The following is a 16,028-nucleotide window of genomic DNA, read 5'->3' as shown; positions in this document are numbered from 1 at the left end:
ACAGAGGTCCCGGCGCAGTCAGAACCACGCGGCTCACAGTCCAGCTTAGGAGAGGCAGGGATGTCTGGCTTGCACCAGAGGCTGCGCGGAGGAGAGGGCCTCGAGCGCCGCGGATCCGGCGTCGGGCGGGACCATCCCGGCCGGGGCGCGCCCCCGCCGCTCGGTCCCGGCGCCGCCCCTCCCCCTCCGAGCCGGTCCGCGGGCTGGGGTCCCGGAGTCCCCAGCACCGGTCGGGCCGCGCGCCAGCCCAGGGACAGTGCCCGGGAGCGACGGCTGCCTCCGGACCGGGCTGGCACCGCCTCGGCTTCGCCCCTCGAGCCGTCGGCGGGCGCCCGGCACGCAGGGGCGGCCAGGCCCGCAGCCCCGGGGTGGGTGGCCCCGGCAGCAGGAGTTGGGGTGGGCCGCCCCCGGGGGCCGCCGAGGGGCGCGGGCAGCGCGCGTGGCGGGCGGGGCGGGGGCGGGGCGCCGGGCGGAGCCGGGCCGAGGCGGCAGTGTCCGGAGCCCGGCTCAGGGGCCGTAGTGGCCGCCGCGGAGCGAGGCTGCCTCGAGAGAGCGCCCGGGCGCAGGAGGGTAAACGGGCCGCCGGGGCTGCGCAGAGCAGGTACAGACCCTCCCTGGGACCCCCGGCCCCGGCCGCCCTCTCTCCTCGGCCCCGTCAGACCACCCGCCCCGCGCGCCCGCGCCGCCCCCGCTCCCTGCGCCCCGCTGTCGGGCCCCAGCCACGACCCCGGTCCCAGCTCGTACAGCCTCGGAAGATCTTCCAGTCCCTGGGGTCGCATTCCTGGGGAGGGGGCTCTGATTCCGTGGAACTCTGGCCCCATCACCCGGGCGGAGAATCAGCCAAAATTCCTATTAAATCACATCGTAAAAGTCGGAAAACATACTACCCAGGACCTCCCTGCACGCGCCTCCTGCTCTCCTCTAGGAGGGTGTTCCTTGAGCATGTGTGCCCCCGGCACCCCCTTCAGTCCTGGAGTTGGGGACGGGGACGCTGGGAGGGATGCAGGTGGGTGCCCTTGATCTAGCTCAGACTGATGACTAGAAAGGAAGGGCACCTGTCGGGATGGTCCTCCAGGACCCAGGAGTGGAGCGCACAACGAGGAACAAGGCGTTCTGACACAGGCAGGGACTCCACGCCAGCCCTGAAACATGCTGTCCAGCTCCCTCCCTTGCGGCAGCGACCCATTTCCCAGAAGGAGGTGGGGGGGGGGGGGGCGGGGAGAAGGGGTGAGCCCTGCCCAGGTCTCCTCCTTGATCTGCACTGGCCAGAGTGGAGGTCTGGCCAGGAGGAGCCCAGGTCTGTCTAGACCAGTGTCCAACCTGGCACCAGAGTAACCGCTTCTCATCTCTCCTCTCTCCTTTCCTCACCCCGGGCAGTGAGACACACCAGATGAGGGACATGAAAAGGGGTGAAAGCACAAACGTGTGTCTGTTTCCGCAGTGGAGGGGATGTCGGCCCCCTGCCTAGCTGTGCAGGGGGGCGGGTGGGACTTTTCCAGAGAGGGAGCCAGGCCTGGCCCCGGCCCCAGGAGCTCACGTCACCCCCACCCGCCAACCCTCACTTCTCCAGGGAATTGCCAAAGCCAAACCCAGCTCAGGCTGGGATTATGTGTACTGCGTAGACCCATAGGAGAGACAGCAAGATACAGACCTGAGGTAGCAGAGAGAAGCAGAGGCGGAGAGGGAGTGGAGGGAGGACCTGGCCGCAGAGACGGGTCAGACAGTAACCGTCACCCCCGTCTCTGTTTCCCTTCAACCCCAAATAACAGAGTCAGGCAGAGAGCTGAAGGTTTGGGTGGAAGGTTGACCCTTCTCTGGAGCCCCACCCCGCAACAGGGCAGGGTTGCTGACCTCAGTGGACAGCCCAGCGAGGGGAAGGAGCAGCCGTCATCAGCCCCCTTCCCAACCCCAAGCAGCTGAGGTGACCCTGCGGGCTCAGGCTCAACCACTGTGATCGCTCCCTCAAATTCCCAAGTCCCAGGGTCTCGGTAGGGGAGTGGGGCTGAGGGTTGCTGCCCCCAAGCACATTCCTGCCCTTCCCTCTGTCATTTCTCCTGCCCCTGAGCTGGCCCACCTCCGCATTAGCTCCTTGGATTCTTCTCCCGGGTGCCTTTCAGATCCAACAGAAACATTTTTTTTTTTTCCTGGAAAGCAGAACTAAGAGTGGGATGAAGGGTGGGAGTAGGAAGGGCTTATAGTGAGCAGGAAGGGGCTGGAGGGCAAGGGAGAGCAGTGGGGAGAGTCAGGCTTTGAGACCAGGCTAGGGTTCCAAGCTCCACTTCCCTGATGATCAAAGCTAGACTTCAGGATGGACTTCCTGGGGACCCACGATGGGCAGCTCTAGCTGCATCTCTGCTTCCCAGGTTGCCCCAACCCATCAAAGTCATGCCTGAGATAAGCCCTCATTGAACCAGTGCTGGATGCTGGCCCCTAGAGAGAAGTTAAGTCGCAGTGGGAAAATCACCTGCTTCTCTAGAGATTAAACCATCAGCTCACTTAGTTTATCCCTTGGCTAAAAGGGTTTGGGGCAGGCAGAGATGTGCCTGAATGTTCCAGAAGGAGCTTAGCTAAGAAGAGAAGAAAAAACTGGGAACAGGTAGAGAACGGAAAGCCCAAGGGGCTCCTTGTTAACTCCTCAGGGGGCGTGTCTGGCATGTCGTCACCCCAGCCTCCCCCTTCAACTTTCCGGGACCTCTGGGAGGGCAAGAGGAGGAGTCAGATGAAAGCTTGAGCTGGCCTACAGACAGTTCCTAGTTGGGACCAGGCAGGAGCTGAGAAGTTCCTAAACTGAAGGGAGGGGACTGGAGCCTGAGTTGGGAGGCTGAGGTCCCCCACCCTCCAGCCTCAGCAGACGGACAAGGGCAGCCTTCCTTCTCCCCCTCACCCTTAGGACTTTAGAGGGGTGGACCAGTCTTCCATCCCCTCATCCTCACCACTCCATCCTCACTCTGAGATGTCCTTCTGAGGAGTCATCCCTCCCAACCTCCAGCTTTCTGGAGACTGGAGAGATGACCACTAGGCTTCTGCCCCTGCAGAGATCACCCCCTCCATGCCCAGATGCCTGAGTAGTGGCGTGTTGGCTTCCGGTCCCCTCCTCCTTTGCCCCAGGGCCATCAAGGGAGGAGTGATGGAGAATTGGGCAGGCAGGTAAGAGGTGGGGCTCTGGGGGAGGGGGAAGGATAGCTTTGTCCCTGGAAGTGAGGGAAAGGTCACTGGGAGGGGCTGGGGGAAGTGATGAGTAACTTCTGCTTTCTGAGAAGTTGTCATCAGGATGTGGGGAGCCTGCTGGGGGTGAGGGGTGGTGTCATAATACCTCCTCTGGTTCCCATCTGACATCCCCACTCCTGCCTTTGGTTTGCAGGCCCGGGTTGTATCTGATGCTGCTTCTGTCCCTCCCTCAACTCTGCCTGGATCAGGAGGTGAGCCAGGGATGAGAGGCTGTGATCCTTCCATCTCCCTCCATCTCCCATCCCCCTTCTCCATTTGCCGCAGCCTCTGATGAGCCAAGGCCTCTCTCTCACACACTTGGCCCTCCCAGCGCTCCCTGCCCCTCAACTCCCTAACTCCCTGTCAGATAACATCAAGTTTCACCTCTGCTACTGAACGTGACCTTAGGCCAGTAACAACCGCTCCATGCCCCCAGCCTTGGACTAGATACTCGAAAGTCCTTCTAATTTTCTCTGACCTTTTTGTCTACATAGGTGTTATCTGGACACTCTCTTCAGACAGCCCCTGAGGAGAGCCAAGGCCCTGAGGGCGTCTGGGGTCCTTGGGACCAGTGGGCCTCTTGCTCTCAGCCCTGTGGGGTGGGGGTGCAGCGCAGGATCCGGACATGTCAGCTCCCTACAGATCAACTCCACCAGGGCCTGCCCCTCCCACCCCGGCCCCCAAGACTTCCAGAAGCCCTGCTCCCTGGGGGTCAGGGCCCCAGACCCCAGACTTCCAGAGCAACCCTCCCCCTGTACAGGCCACAGCCTCGGGGAACAAGTGGCCCACTTGGAGGTCCTGTTTCTCAGTTAGGGAGAGAGGAGGCCCAGGAGATTCAAGGAGCCAGGAGGTGAGGAATGGGGCTTTGACGGAAGGGGTGGGCCTTGGGCAAGGGGTGGGGCTTTGGATGAAGGAAAGGGGAGGAAAGGGTACATGATGACTTAGGGAGGCCTATCTTCTGTGCGAGGAAGTGGGCTGGGGAGGCAGGAGCCGAAACGCCAGAGCTGTGACTCCATGTCTGCAACACCTTCTCAGGTCCCGGGTTCGAGACCCCATCAAGCCAGGAATGTTTGGTTATGGCAGAGTGCCCTTTGCTTTGCCGCTCCATCGGAACCGCAGGCACCCCCGGAGGTCACCCAGATCTGAGCTCTCCCAGGCCTCAGATCTTCCATCCCTGACTCCAAGAGCAGAGCCATCCTCTGCCAACCACACCCCTCAAACTCAGCTCCCTCCTACAGAACTGTCTGCCCACACCCCATCCCCGCCAGCAGAACCCCAAAGCCCCGAAATGGCTCAGACAGAGGTGCCATCTAGAACCAGGCCTGACCCCACATGGCCCCACCCCAGAGCCCAGGCCTCCAGCACAGAGCCTCCCTCATCCATCTTTTCCCCAGGAGAAAGTAGCTCCTTCCATGTGTCCCCTCAGCCGGGAATGCCGAGTTCCCAGGGTTGGGCCAGCCCCCGGGTGACAGAGAGATACCCTAATCCTTTCCTTTCTGTCCCTTGGGGCCGAGGCCAGCAGAGCCGGGAGCACTGGAGACCTGGGGGGCATCTTCACAGGTCCCTCACAGAGCCTGCCCCGCACCACCCAGCTGGCTGGTTGCCTCTGCTGAGTGCTGGCCCCCATTCCAGCTCCCTCTGGAGCCTCTTTGCTCCCAGTAGCCTTGTTCCAAGATGTTCTGGGGAGAGTGAGCAGCTGAGAGCCTGCATCCAAGTGGTGAGTTCTTCCTTGGACCATCTCTCCCGCGCCCCCGCCCCCCACCCCAGCTTCCAATTCTCCTTCCCTGACCTTGAGTCTGGGTCCTCAGCTTGTCAGATCTGGACTTGAGGGAGAAGGGCCTTGGCATCTGACCTCCTCAGGGTAGGGGCCTTGGAGCTCGTCCATAGATCTGACCTTCCCTCCTACCCCCCCAAATCCAGCCCTGACCTACACCCCCGTTTTCCTCCCCAGCTTTGACTCCTCTGTATCCCCCCACCTCAGCCCTGCCCCCCTGAGCAGCCAGACCCCCGGGCCCTGCAGTGTGCAGCCTTTGACTCGCAGGAGTTCATGGGCCAGCTCTACCAATGGGAGCCCTTCACAGAAGGTGAGGTTTCTAGCCCACTCCCTGGACAAGGGGGCTTAAGATTGGGGGATGATGGGGAGAGGGAGACACCCAGCTCCTCCGTTTCTCCTCTGTAGGGAAGAATTTGTAGTCTCTGTGTCATATTTTGTTTCTTATTTCCCAGGGTTGAGGTGAAGAGCGAGCACAGGCCTGGCAAGGGGGAGGGAGTTTCAGACAGGGCCTCAGCTGTCAGATGGTGGTGGGTGGTAAGGAGAGGGTCAGGCTGGGAGAGGGAGGTGTCCGTAGGTGCCCTTTGGCTGGCTTCTTCTGGGAGGAAGTCTATCCCAGGAGGTGGTGTGGACGTGACTGAGGGGCACAGTCAGAGAGATCCTGTCCAGTGGTGACAGCAGGGTGGGGTGTGCCATGGGTCTGAGTGATGTTACATCACTCGCTCCCAAGTTCCCATCCACCTGATTTTAGGCCTGTCTCAACTTGATACCAGGACAGCCACTCACGAGCTCTGAACTCACACATGGTTTCAAGTCTCTCTCCTTTCTCAGAGTTCACAACCCCTTTGCTGGTCTCAGTGACCTCAGTTGACCCTACTCAACTTTTGTGTGACCCTCAAACCAACCTTTTAGAGTATGGAATTGTCATGTTCCCTTTATCACAGTGACCTGGGCAACCTCAGGATGCCCCTTAGCTAATATAAGCCAAGCTGCCGTCAGGACCCTGGGGTCTTTCCCAGTTAACCTCCTAGCAGGGACCCTAGCTAACTACCCTTCCACCCTGCCTCTTAGTCCAGGGCTCCCAACGCTGTGAACTGAACTGCCGCCCCCGTGGCTTCCGCTTCTATGTCCGTCACACCGAAAAGGTCCAGGATGGGACCCTGTGTCAGCCCGGAGCCCTAGACATCTGTGTGGCTGGACGCTGCCTGGTGAGGGAGGATGGTGTGCGCACACTTGCACACACACACACAGAGTCTCCTCTTTCATCATCACAAGAAAACACCAGACTAAGTTTGCAAAGAGGAAAGTTCTCACCTGCGAGCCTGAACTGAGCAGAGCCAGGAGGTGAACTGAAGGGATCCCCTCAGGCACATCCAAGTGTCCCTGAGGCCAGCTGGGGATGGGGGGCTGACAAAGAAACACATTCTCACTTGTAGTACAGGGTCCCAAGAGGACCAGGCTGGGGTGTGAGGTGGTGCCTGGCCTCGAGCAGCTCCCCCCACCCCACCTTCCCCCAGAGCCCCGGCTGCGATGGGATCCTCGGCTCTGGCAGGCGTCGAGATGGCTGTGGAGTCTGTGGGGGTGATGATTCTACCTGTCGCCTCGTCTCGGGGAACCTCACTAACCGGGGGGGCCCTCTGGGCTATCAGAAGATCTTGTTGATTCCTGCTGGAGCTTCCCGCCTCCACATTGCCCAGCTCCAGCCCAGCTCCAACTACCTGGGTGAGCCCCCTGGATCCCCTGCGTCTTGGGTCTCCCTTCCATTCCTGGTCGCTTGGTTCTGCCCTCCACATCCGCATTCAGCGCAGTACAGAAGCCAAGCAGGGAGTGTCAGGGGCTCCCCGCCTTGGGGAGGCGGCGAGGAAGCTGAGAGAAGGTGGCGTGTGTGGGGCTCCGTGTGTTTCGGGAAGTGGCGGGAGAGGAGGACAGTCTGACTAACCTCGTGTCCTGCTCTCTCACCTGCAGCACTTCGAGGCCCTGGGGGCCGGTCCATCATCAACGGAAACTGGGCTGTGGATCCCCCTGGGTCCTACACGGCCGGTGGGACTATCTTCCGGTACAACCGTCCTCCTCGAGAGGAGGGCACCGGGGAGAGTCTGTCAGCCGAGGGCCCCACAACCCAGCCTGTGGATGTCTATGTGAGCTTGGAGCCTGGGGAAGCTGGGCTGCTGGGGAGGCAGGCCTTTCCCTCTGAGGGCAAAGCTGGGGGTCTCAAGATGGGGGAGAAGGCTGGTGGTATGCCCCCCTCACATCCCCAAACATTCACTATCATCTCTTTTTCTCCCCAGATGATCTTTCAGGAGGAAAACCCAGGTGTTTTTTATCAGTATGTCATCTCTTCACCTCCTCCAAACCCTGAGAACCCCACCCCAGAGCCCCGTATCCCCCAACTGCAGCCTGGTGAGACCTCAATCCCTAGACCTAGAAGGAGGGGAGAGGCTGAACCGGGGAGCTCCGAGGCCGTGGGGCTGCATCTGATTTGCTTACTCCACTTTCCCTGCACAGAGATGTTAAGGGTAGAGCCCCCACCAGCTTCAGCACCCCGCCCTGCCCGCACCCCAGGCACCCTCCAGCGTCAGGTGCGGATCCCCCAGATGCCTGCCCCACCCCACCCCAGGACTCCCCTGGGGTCTCCAACTGGATACTGGAAACGAGTGGGGCACTCTGAGTGCTCCGCATCCTGTGGAAAAGGTGAGACTTCATGCACCAGTCTATGCCTGGCACCTTTAGCCCAAATCCCCAGCTTGGCGCTCCTGATCTCATATCCGGGATCATGGGTGCACACCTCGACTCTGTGCCAGTCAGACTCCAGTGCCTTGGACCACACTCACCATCCCGCCTCCCCTGGCTTCCCTCTCCCTACCTTCAGGTGTTTGGCGCCCTGTCTTCCTCTGCATTTCTCGTGAGTCAGGAGAGGAACTGGATGAACGCAGCTGTGCCTTGGGCGCCAGGCCCCCAGCCTCCCTAGAACCCTGCCATGGTCCCCCATGCCCCCCATAGTGAGTATGACCCACAGGGAGTGTTAGGATCCTCAGTTGCCCTGGGCTGCCCGTAGGATCTCACCTGGACTGTGCACTCAGCACAAGATGTCCTAGCTGCAGAGAGACAGAATTCCATTAGAAAGGCCGACATTCCATAGACAGCAAGAAAACCCTGGCAGCCTGAGCTCCACGAGGAAACCCAGGCTCCAAACACTAAATATGCCCCCTCTCCTCTGAGGGGTCCCCACCCCGAGTCAGTCGTCCCTCTCCCTGAACATGGCAGCCCCACACATCTCTTTTTTTGCCATCTGTGTCTCTGTCTCCTCCCGCCCTGCCCATGCCCACAGCTGGGAGGCTGGCGAGTGGACGTCCTGCAGCCGCTCCTGTGGCCCTGGCACCCAGCACCGCCAGCTGCGCTGCCGGCAAGAGTTTGGTGGGGGTGGCTCCTCAGTGCCTCCAGAGCGCTGTGGACATCTCCCCCGGCCCAACATTACCCAGCCCTGTCAGCTGCGCCTCTGTGGCCACTGGGAGGTTCGTTCCCCCTGGAGCCAGGTGAGTGGGACTAGGCAAGGAGTCTCTTGGAGGGGGAAGGATCCTAGAGGAGTAGGTACCAGTCAGCTTTTTTCCAACTTCTTTTTAATCAGCAGAAACTTTATAACAAGATCTCACATGGACCCCCAAACTATCAGTCAGATAAGAGACTGAACAGGGGTGGGGGGCCCAGAGCACCAGGCTCAGCCTGCTCCTCGAGCCACAAAGCCATGTAACTCCTGAGCTAGGGATCAAAGGCAGATCTGGTTCAAAAGCCATGGAGGCTGGCAAGGAAACCTGGGAAACCCACTCCTTGGATCCCCCTCATCCCCTCAGTGCTCTGTGCGGTGCGGGCGTGGCCAGAGGAGCCGGCAAGTTCGCTGTGTTGGAAACAACGGTGATGAAGTGAGTGAGCGGGAGTGTGCTTCAGGCCCCCCACGGCCCCCCAACAGAGAGGCCTGTGACATGGGGCCCTGTACCACGGCCTGGTTCCACAGTGACTGGAGCTCCAAGGTAGGCCCCACACCCCCTTCGCTAAGTCCCACATCCCTGGTGCTCCACACCCAGGACACCCTCTCAGAGCCTTCCCAGCACAGCTGAGTAAACATTTATTGAGAAAGCACCTACTGTGTGGAAGACACTGCTGATGCTGGGAACTCAGAGATAAGTGAGAAAAACTTACATTAGGGTCCTGGAGCCCAGGCAAAGTTTCCCCTTATCTGGCTGGTACCCCTGGGGGCATTCCCTCACTCCTGGGGTCAGGAACCATGATGCGCCTGTCCTCAGCCCCCTGCTCTTCCCCTGTTCATCATCAGCTGCCTCCCATCACACAGCCTGCTCTGCTTCCTAACAGTGTTCAGCTGAGTGTGGGACAGGAATCCAGCGACGTTCTGTGGTCTGCCTCGGGAGTGGGGAGGCCCATGGAGTGGGCCAGGAGGAAACAGGAACAGGAACCAGTGAGCAAAGCTGTGCACCAGGAAGCCGCCCCCCTGACATGCGTGCCTGCAGCTTGAGGCCCTGTGAGATGACATGGTGCTGGTACACGGGGCCCTGGACTGAGGTCAGCTACGAGCCGGGGAGGGGGTGCCTGTCAGTGGGGTTCCATGTGGGCATTGGGAGATCCCTGTTCTCCCCCTTACATACCCTGCCCTTCCCTACATCAGTGCTCCTCAGAATGTGGCTCTGGCACACAGCGTAGAGACATCATCTGTGTGTCCAAACTGGGGACTGAGTTCAATGTGACATCTCCTAGCAACTGTGCCCACCTGCCCAGGCCCCCCGCCCTGCAGCCCTGTCAGGGGCAGGACTGCCAGGACCGATGGTTTTCTACAACCTGGAGTCCGGTGAGTGCCTGGCTCCCTTGCCCTGCTCAGCGTGGACGTCAGGGAAGGGGAGGCTCCTCTCCCTCTCCCTCCTTCTGTGCCCCAGGATAAGGCCAGCTGCGGTTTAACATTGTCCCACTTCCTGTAGACTTGGAGGACAGGTGGTCCCTCTCCATGTGGGATTTCATAATGCTCCAGGAACGTACCCCACCCACACACACTCCTTTCAGAGATGGAGGAGGCCTGGGGTTCAGGAGGAGCCTGGTGCACAGCAGAGGTCTGATATGATAGCCGGGGTCTCCCCAGTGTTCTCGTTCCTGCCAGGGGGGCATTCAGACAAGGGAGGTCCAGTGCCTGACTGCCAACCAGACCCTCAGCATCCGATGCCCTGCTCACCTGCGGCCCTCCAGGAAACGACCCTGTAACAGCCAACCCTGCAGCCAGCGCCCTGGTAAAGAGCTCCTTCTCCCCAACCCCAAATAGAGTGGAGTTAGCTGAAGTGTGGGTGGAGATGAGAAAAGACCAGTGAGAGTGGGCAGCACACCTCCAGAGGGATGGATCTTGGTGACCGTCTTGTGCCCACTGGCCTCCTCTGTCCCCAGATGATCAATGCAAGGACAGCTCTCCACATTGCCCCCTGGTGGTACAGGCCCGGCTCTGCGTCTATCCCTACTACACAGCCACCTGTTGCCGCTCTTGTGCCCATGTCCTGGAGCGGTCTCCCCCGGAGCCCGCCTGAAATGGGTCCGGAAGACCCTCTCCTCATGGTTTTCTCATGCTCCCATCAGTCACTCATCAATCAGCTCACTCCGTACCCTCTGGCTCTTCAGCCTGTCCTAGTCTCACCAGAGATGTCCCCCAGGGTGGTTAAAGGTGGCAAGATGACTTACAGTGACTATCAAGATCGGTGGTTGGGTCTGTGTGGTGGTGTGATGGTGTGTGTGCACATGTGCGCCTAAATGTGTTTCTGGGCCTGCATGGATGTGTGTGCACTCATAGGTGTGTATCACTTCTCAAAAAGAAGTTAGACTGAGAAGGAATGGGGAGGGGACAATGCCTGTGTCCCTGAGACTTTTCAAGGCTGAGAGGAAAGCAAGTTTACAGCTCCTTAGTAATCTGAACTGCTTAGCAACTGGCTTCTCCATCAGTCCCAACATTGTGCCCTAAACCTCATTTCTCATGTTCAGGCCTCATATCTTCGAAACCACCCTTTTGTCCTCTGACCCCTTCTCCCCTTACCTAGTCTCTCTGTCCCTACCTCTCTCAATTAGCTAGGGATGGGGGTCACCCCAGGAAGAGGGACTGCCTCCCCAGAGCAGGGACCAGCTGGGCAGGGGAAGGAAAAGAGAAAGGTTAGAATAAGACACCCTTGCCCCTGCTTCCGCTCCCCACCTCCTAAAATGGTTCCCACCCCAGAACTAATTTATTTTTTATTAAAGATGATTATGACAAATGAGAAACAGGCTCTTTATTGTCCTCATGGGAACCCAGCCATACGGGCCACCTAAGCAAGCAGTGTGAGGTCAGAATGAAGGGTGGGAAGGGGCCCAGCACTTAGAGCCCAGGCGGGGAGAGTTTGGGTCCAGAAAAGGGAATGAGTGAGCCCCAGTCACTGCCTTGGTCAGAGCGACAGGATCCTGGCCCTGCAGGTTGGGCACTGACCACTAGAGGTCACCACTTCTCCCAGCTTAGGTATGGAGTTGAGAGCTTGGGTCCAGAGGTGAGGAAAAAACTGCGTAGTCTCTGGTGGGTTTCTTGGTAGGCTGAGTCTTTCTGTAAAGACTCTTGGAATCTAGCAGCACTTCTTTTAATTTGTAGCCGAGCTGAATGGCAGCTGGCTTTTCAAGGGTTTTTTTTTCCTGTTCCCTTCTTTCCCCCTGCCTTCCTGCCTCCCCCATCCTTTCTGTTATTATCCATTTCCTTATTAAGCTCTTGGTTTATTGCTTTTCACTGGGTGAGGGGAAAGGAAGTGATTTCCGGCCCCTCCTTCCCTCAGCAGTAATGGCTGGAGGAGGCGGAGCCTTGCCTGGCTCTCCGGGACTTGGGAGGGCGTAGTTGCAGGAGGAGCCATGGCAGTACAGGATGTCCTGCCAAAGACACATTCTTCAGAGATGCCTCACCCTAGTCTCCTCCCTCCCCCACCCGTTTCATCTCAAGGTAAATAGCTTGCTAGAGGTGGTGTGAGAGCCAGCAGTCTTTTCCATAATACACATCCTCTCCCTGACCCCTACAATTCTGAGGTCTGAATGCAGGTCTCCACTTCTGGAAGCCATACTTCCTAGGGGTCCCTCAGCCTAGGAAGGGGGGCACTTCAACAGAACCAGACTCCTCTCCCCGTTGGAAGCTTTCCTTCCCTGATCCCTGCCCCTCCACAAGTATGGCTGAGGAAGACCATTAATAAAGGCCGGCAGAAACAGTTGAACTGAGTGACTACTATTTCCTGAGCACACCCGGACCCTGTGAAAGACGCCAGCCTTGCCTGAGAAGGCAGGACTTCTCTCTCTAGCAGCTCCCTCATGTCTTCCTCTTGCTCAGGCTTTCCCTGGCTTGGAAGTGGCTGAGAAGGAAGACTTTGGACAACACCTTGGGCGGAGGGCGGTTGAGGAAGGAGGCAAAGGGAATGGAGGAAAGGAAAATGAAACTGACTTTAGCCCAGGGCGAGGAGCAGGGAAAGGGGGTTCAAGGAAAGCCTGTCTCTGCCCGGCCTAGAGGGAGGTGTCAGGTGTGTTCCTCTCTCTGGTGAACCTGTTAGGGGATCAAAGATGTGGGGAACCAGGGAAGTGGGACCTGAGTGAGCCCTGTAGATACTGAGAACTGAAGGCGGAGTCCTAAAACCAAGGGAGGCCCTCCCCCAGCGATTCCTGGAAGCTTCGCTGGCTGGGCGGTGGCCCCAACTCAGCTGACTTCCCCGAACAAGTTCCTCCTCTCTCTTACAGAGCCTCACAGGGCTGTTGCTGGGCAGGTCTGGCGTTTGGCCTGAGCCTGAGAACCAATCACAGGTGTTGAAAGCAGCCACAGCCCCTCTTAGAGCTCCCCCCCCCGCTTCAGGCTTCATCACCGCCTTTCTCTTTCTGATAGCCCCCGAGTTCCCTCATGGCCTCCAGCCTCTGACTTCTAAGGAGGTGGGCTTTCATCTGGGGATTTGTCCCCTTTCCCCTCTCATTTTAAAGCTAGGGCCACTGCTACCCCTAAGGAGTCTTTCCTCTGGTCACTGAAGTCAGTATGGGGTCAATGTGGAAATTTTCAGGAAGGGGAACCTGACCCCAAGCCATCCCTTTTCCTGGCCCCTTAGAGGGGGGTAGTGTGGCCAGACACCTCTTTGTTGACCTCTGAAACAATCTAGAAGGTCTTGGGAGAGAGGAAGCTGCAACCCAAGGCCAAGGAGATGTGGTGGAGGGGCCCCTAGGTTTGGCGCACTGAGGGGAGTTTAGGGAAGGACTCAGAGGAACTGGACCCCTGAGAACTGAGGTGGGGGTGGGGTGACGATAGGAACAATCTCGATATGCACAAGAGAGATCAAGCATGCAGAAGGCCAGCGAAAGGCTGAGGGCTCCTCATTTTGAGTGCTGGGGGAAGGGACAGTGGTTCTCTATCAGTGTACTTAGGGGTGAACCTGTGAGGTCCCGGTTCAGCTGGGTCAGAATTCCTCCCCCCTCCCAGCTTCCCCAGGGTAATTACCCACCCAATTAAGCTGCAGCCTTCAGTCTAAATTTACCTCCTAGACTTCCCCAACCCCAGGGCCTCCCTGCAAGCAGGTGTTCACAGCTGCAGGGGTGGGTCTGTGGAGACCCATACTCTACTCATACAGATATGAGTCAGCCTCACTGGTAACTAGGACTGAAGCGGGGCACGAGAACCCAGTCGCTGGCTCGCAGCATGAGCGTCTCGGCCTTAAGACACCCTCTCTCAGGAGCCCTTTACCGGAGTGCTATGGTCGGAGGATCTGGATAGACCTCAAGGGCAGGACGAGGGCAGAGGGATTAGAGTAAGAACAAAATGCAAGGAGAAGCTCCCCTCAAGGTTCTCTCCAACCAGAGCTTTCCCCTTCTCCCCAGTTTTACAAATAGAGACTTCATTTTAATTTAACACCCTTCTCCACCAGAGTCAGCTGAGTCAGGGAGACCTTTCCTCTCCTTGAACCATGAAGAATCATGCTAGACTAGCGATTATAGTCTGGGGGTGTGTGTGGTGGGGCTGGGGATTCCTACGTTCCCTCTCTCTCCTACCAACATCCCTCAAATCCACCACCTCTGGTGCTGGGAGTCAGCTGGGTGTGGAAATCAAAGAGGGGGCTTATTTGTCACAGACAGGTGATGAAGAGGTGTCAGCTTTAAAGGGTGGGAGGCACCTTCTACAGGAAGTAGTCTCAGGAAAGTACCTAAGTTTAAGTCTGTCAACAAGAGAGATAAACAGTTTGGGTTAACCTCAAACTAGACAGCACAAATCCTGAATCTGAGTTTGGGCTCCTTGACCCAGGAGACTGGGGAAAACTTTACAGCGGGGAGTTTCAGGGCTGAGGTCTAAAGGTGGAAAAGTCTCGAGGGGAGCATGTGCAAGACTAGGCCAACACAAGGGACGCATGAGCCGTGGCAGTCAGATCCTAGGGAACCAATCAGCCACTTCAGCTGAAGGGAAGGTGCAGAGATGGCCAGGAACCAGACAGGTCAGAGCATTTATTGGTGGGCACCAGAGAGCTGTGTTTGAGTGGCCTGGGAAAGCACCTCAGTAGTTGGAGGAGGCATGAGTTCCATGTCAGGAAGGTCCCAGGCTGGGGTTAGGATGTGTGGGGGCCGTACTCTTCTGAGCCTTGCCTGAATCTAAGAGACAGCTCTACAGAACTTTGAAGAGGAAAAGAAACTGGGGGAAAGAGGGTTGGGCTCCTCATAAAAAGGAGCAGACTGGGTCCCTGGGATCCTTAGGCCCAAAAAGGCAAGGTGGCAAAGGCCCTGCCCTCGATGGGAGGGGCAGAGTAACTCTGCTCCTGGAACAGGAGAACCCTTTCTTTCATGTCTTCCTCGCTCCGGCCCTTCTATTGATTCCTGGTTGCCTGCCTCTTTCATCACATAATAAGACTCCTTTTTAGCGCTAGCAGAAGAGTGGGCAAGCTTTTTCCCTAAAGAACCAGAGAGTAAATATTTTCAGCTTTGCAGGCCTTAGAATGTCTGTTGCAACTCCTGGGCCCTGCTGTTGCAGCGCGAAAACAGCCATAGACAATATGTAAACACATGGGCGTGGCTGTGTTCCAGGCAAACTTTATGACATTGAAATTTTAATTTCATATAAATTTAACGTCTCACACGATATTATTTTTTTCAAACGTTTAGAAACGCAAAAACCGTTCTTAGCGCGCGGGCCACACAAAACCAGGCACTAGGGCAGGTTTGGCAGGCGGGTGGTTTGCAGACCCTGGGGTTTTTTCCATCTGCCTGGACTCTTGCTCTGAAAGTCCGGTTTGTGTCCCCTGTGAGCCTCCAAATACAGCTGGAGAACTTTTTAATTCAACGTCCTATCCACTGATGCCTGGTTCTCAGTGGCTTCTCCCAGGGAATTCATCGACTTGGAAATGGCTAAGAGAGTACACTTTTAAGGGAAATTCCTTACGTTTGTATAGTGCTTTAAGGTCAAGTACTTGTATATATCCTGTGTTTAAATCTTCACAAGAAGAAGACAGGGAAGGCAGTACTGTTAAACCCAGATTACAGGGGAGAAAATTAAGGTTTGAGACGTAGTCTTTTCACTTTTAAAATTCTACCTAATTCCTTTGTTCTTTTACTCAACTTCACTTCTACAGGGCACCTTCTATAAAATACTCAGTAATTGGGACCACAGTGATCCAGATCTTGGATGGTTTTGTTTTTGTTGTTGCTTTCAAATGTTGCTCATGACTTTTCAGCATTTTAGGAAAATCCTGTCTAAATTTTATTTTTCAACCCAGTTTCAAGGAGTTAAAAATCTTTTCAAATGAATCCAGTATTTGGGTCCAAGGAAATAATTAAATATACATGGTCTTTGTTTAAGGTTCACTGTCATGCAAACACAGGCTTATATATTACTAATTGACAGTTTTTTTCCTAGGACAAACTTTATCACTCACAGTGGTGTGTTATGTTAATATACTCTGTACTTAAAAGCAATGCAGCTGCATTTCTTTTTTAAATAACCTAGATCAGGGATCGCTTACTAAATCCCTATTCCGTATTTGATGATTTTCTTTCA

At 57.0% G+C, this 16,028-nt stretch overlaps 1 protein-coding gene across 3 annotated transcripts; it reads left to right on the top strand.

The window, feature by feature from the left end:
• The first annotated feature begins 474 nt into the window (after positions 1-474).
• ADAMTSL4 (ADAMTS like 4) lies at positions 475-11,272 on the top strand. 3 transcript variants are annotated; one of them, XM_023641242.2, is made up of 18 exons: positions 475-601; positions 3,036-3,147; positions 3,362-3,419; positions 3,702-4,057; positions 4,243-4,924; positions 5,189-5,291; positions 6,050-6,186; positions 6,496-6,700; positions 6,944-7,116; positions 7,267-7,378; positions 7,484-7,669; positions 7,848-7,977; positions 8,307-8,490; positions 8,827-9,003; positions 9,344-9,550; positions 9,654-9,833; positions 10,119-10,263; positions 10,415-11,272. In XM_023641242.2, exons 2-18 carry the CDS (start codon positions 3,050-3,052, stop codon positions 10,549-10,551), a joined length of 3,270 nt encoding a protein of 1,089 aa, XP_023497010.1. In that variant the 5' UTR covers positions 475-601; positions 3,036-3,049; the 3' UTR covers positions 10,552-11,272. The 3 variants fall into 3 exon arrangements, with proteins under 3 accessions (XP_023497010.1, XP_023497009.1, XP_023497011.1); XM_023641241.2 differs by having other exon boundaries at positions 8,307-8,511; XM_023641243.2 differs by having other exon boundaries at positions 8,307-8,511; positions 10,043-10,263.
• The last annotated feature ends 4,756 nt before the right edge of the window (positions 11,273-16,028 follow it).

The sequence above is a fragment of the Equus caballus genome, chromosome 5, assembly GCF_041296265.1.
Source record: "Equus caballus isolate H_3958 breed thoroughbred chromosome 5, TB-T2T, whole genome shotgun sequence".
Taxonomy (NCBI): domain Eukaryota; kingdom Metazoa; phylum Chordata; class Mammalia; order Perissodactyla; family Equidae; genus Equus; species Equus caballus.
The sequence above is the reverse complement of the archived record's forward strand: the minus strand, read 5'-3'. Positions and strand labels throughout refer to the sequence as shown.

Bases quoted from the DNA above. Each gene is read 5' to 3' on its own strand.
- ADAMTSL4 (XM_023641241.2), top strand. From the start codon at position 3,050: ATGCCCAGATGCCTGAGTAGTGGCGTGTTGGCTTCCGGTCCCCTCCTC. The intron at 3,420-3,701 runs GTGAGCCAGGGA...TTGTCTACATAG, and splicing joins AACTCTGCCTGGATCAGGAG to GTGTTATCTGGACACTCTCT. The intron at 9,004-9,343 runs GTAGGCCCCACA...GCTTCCTAACAG, and splicing joins ACAGTGACTGGAGCTCCAAG to TGTTCAGCTGAGTGTGGGAC.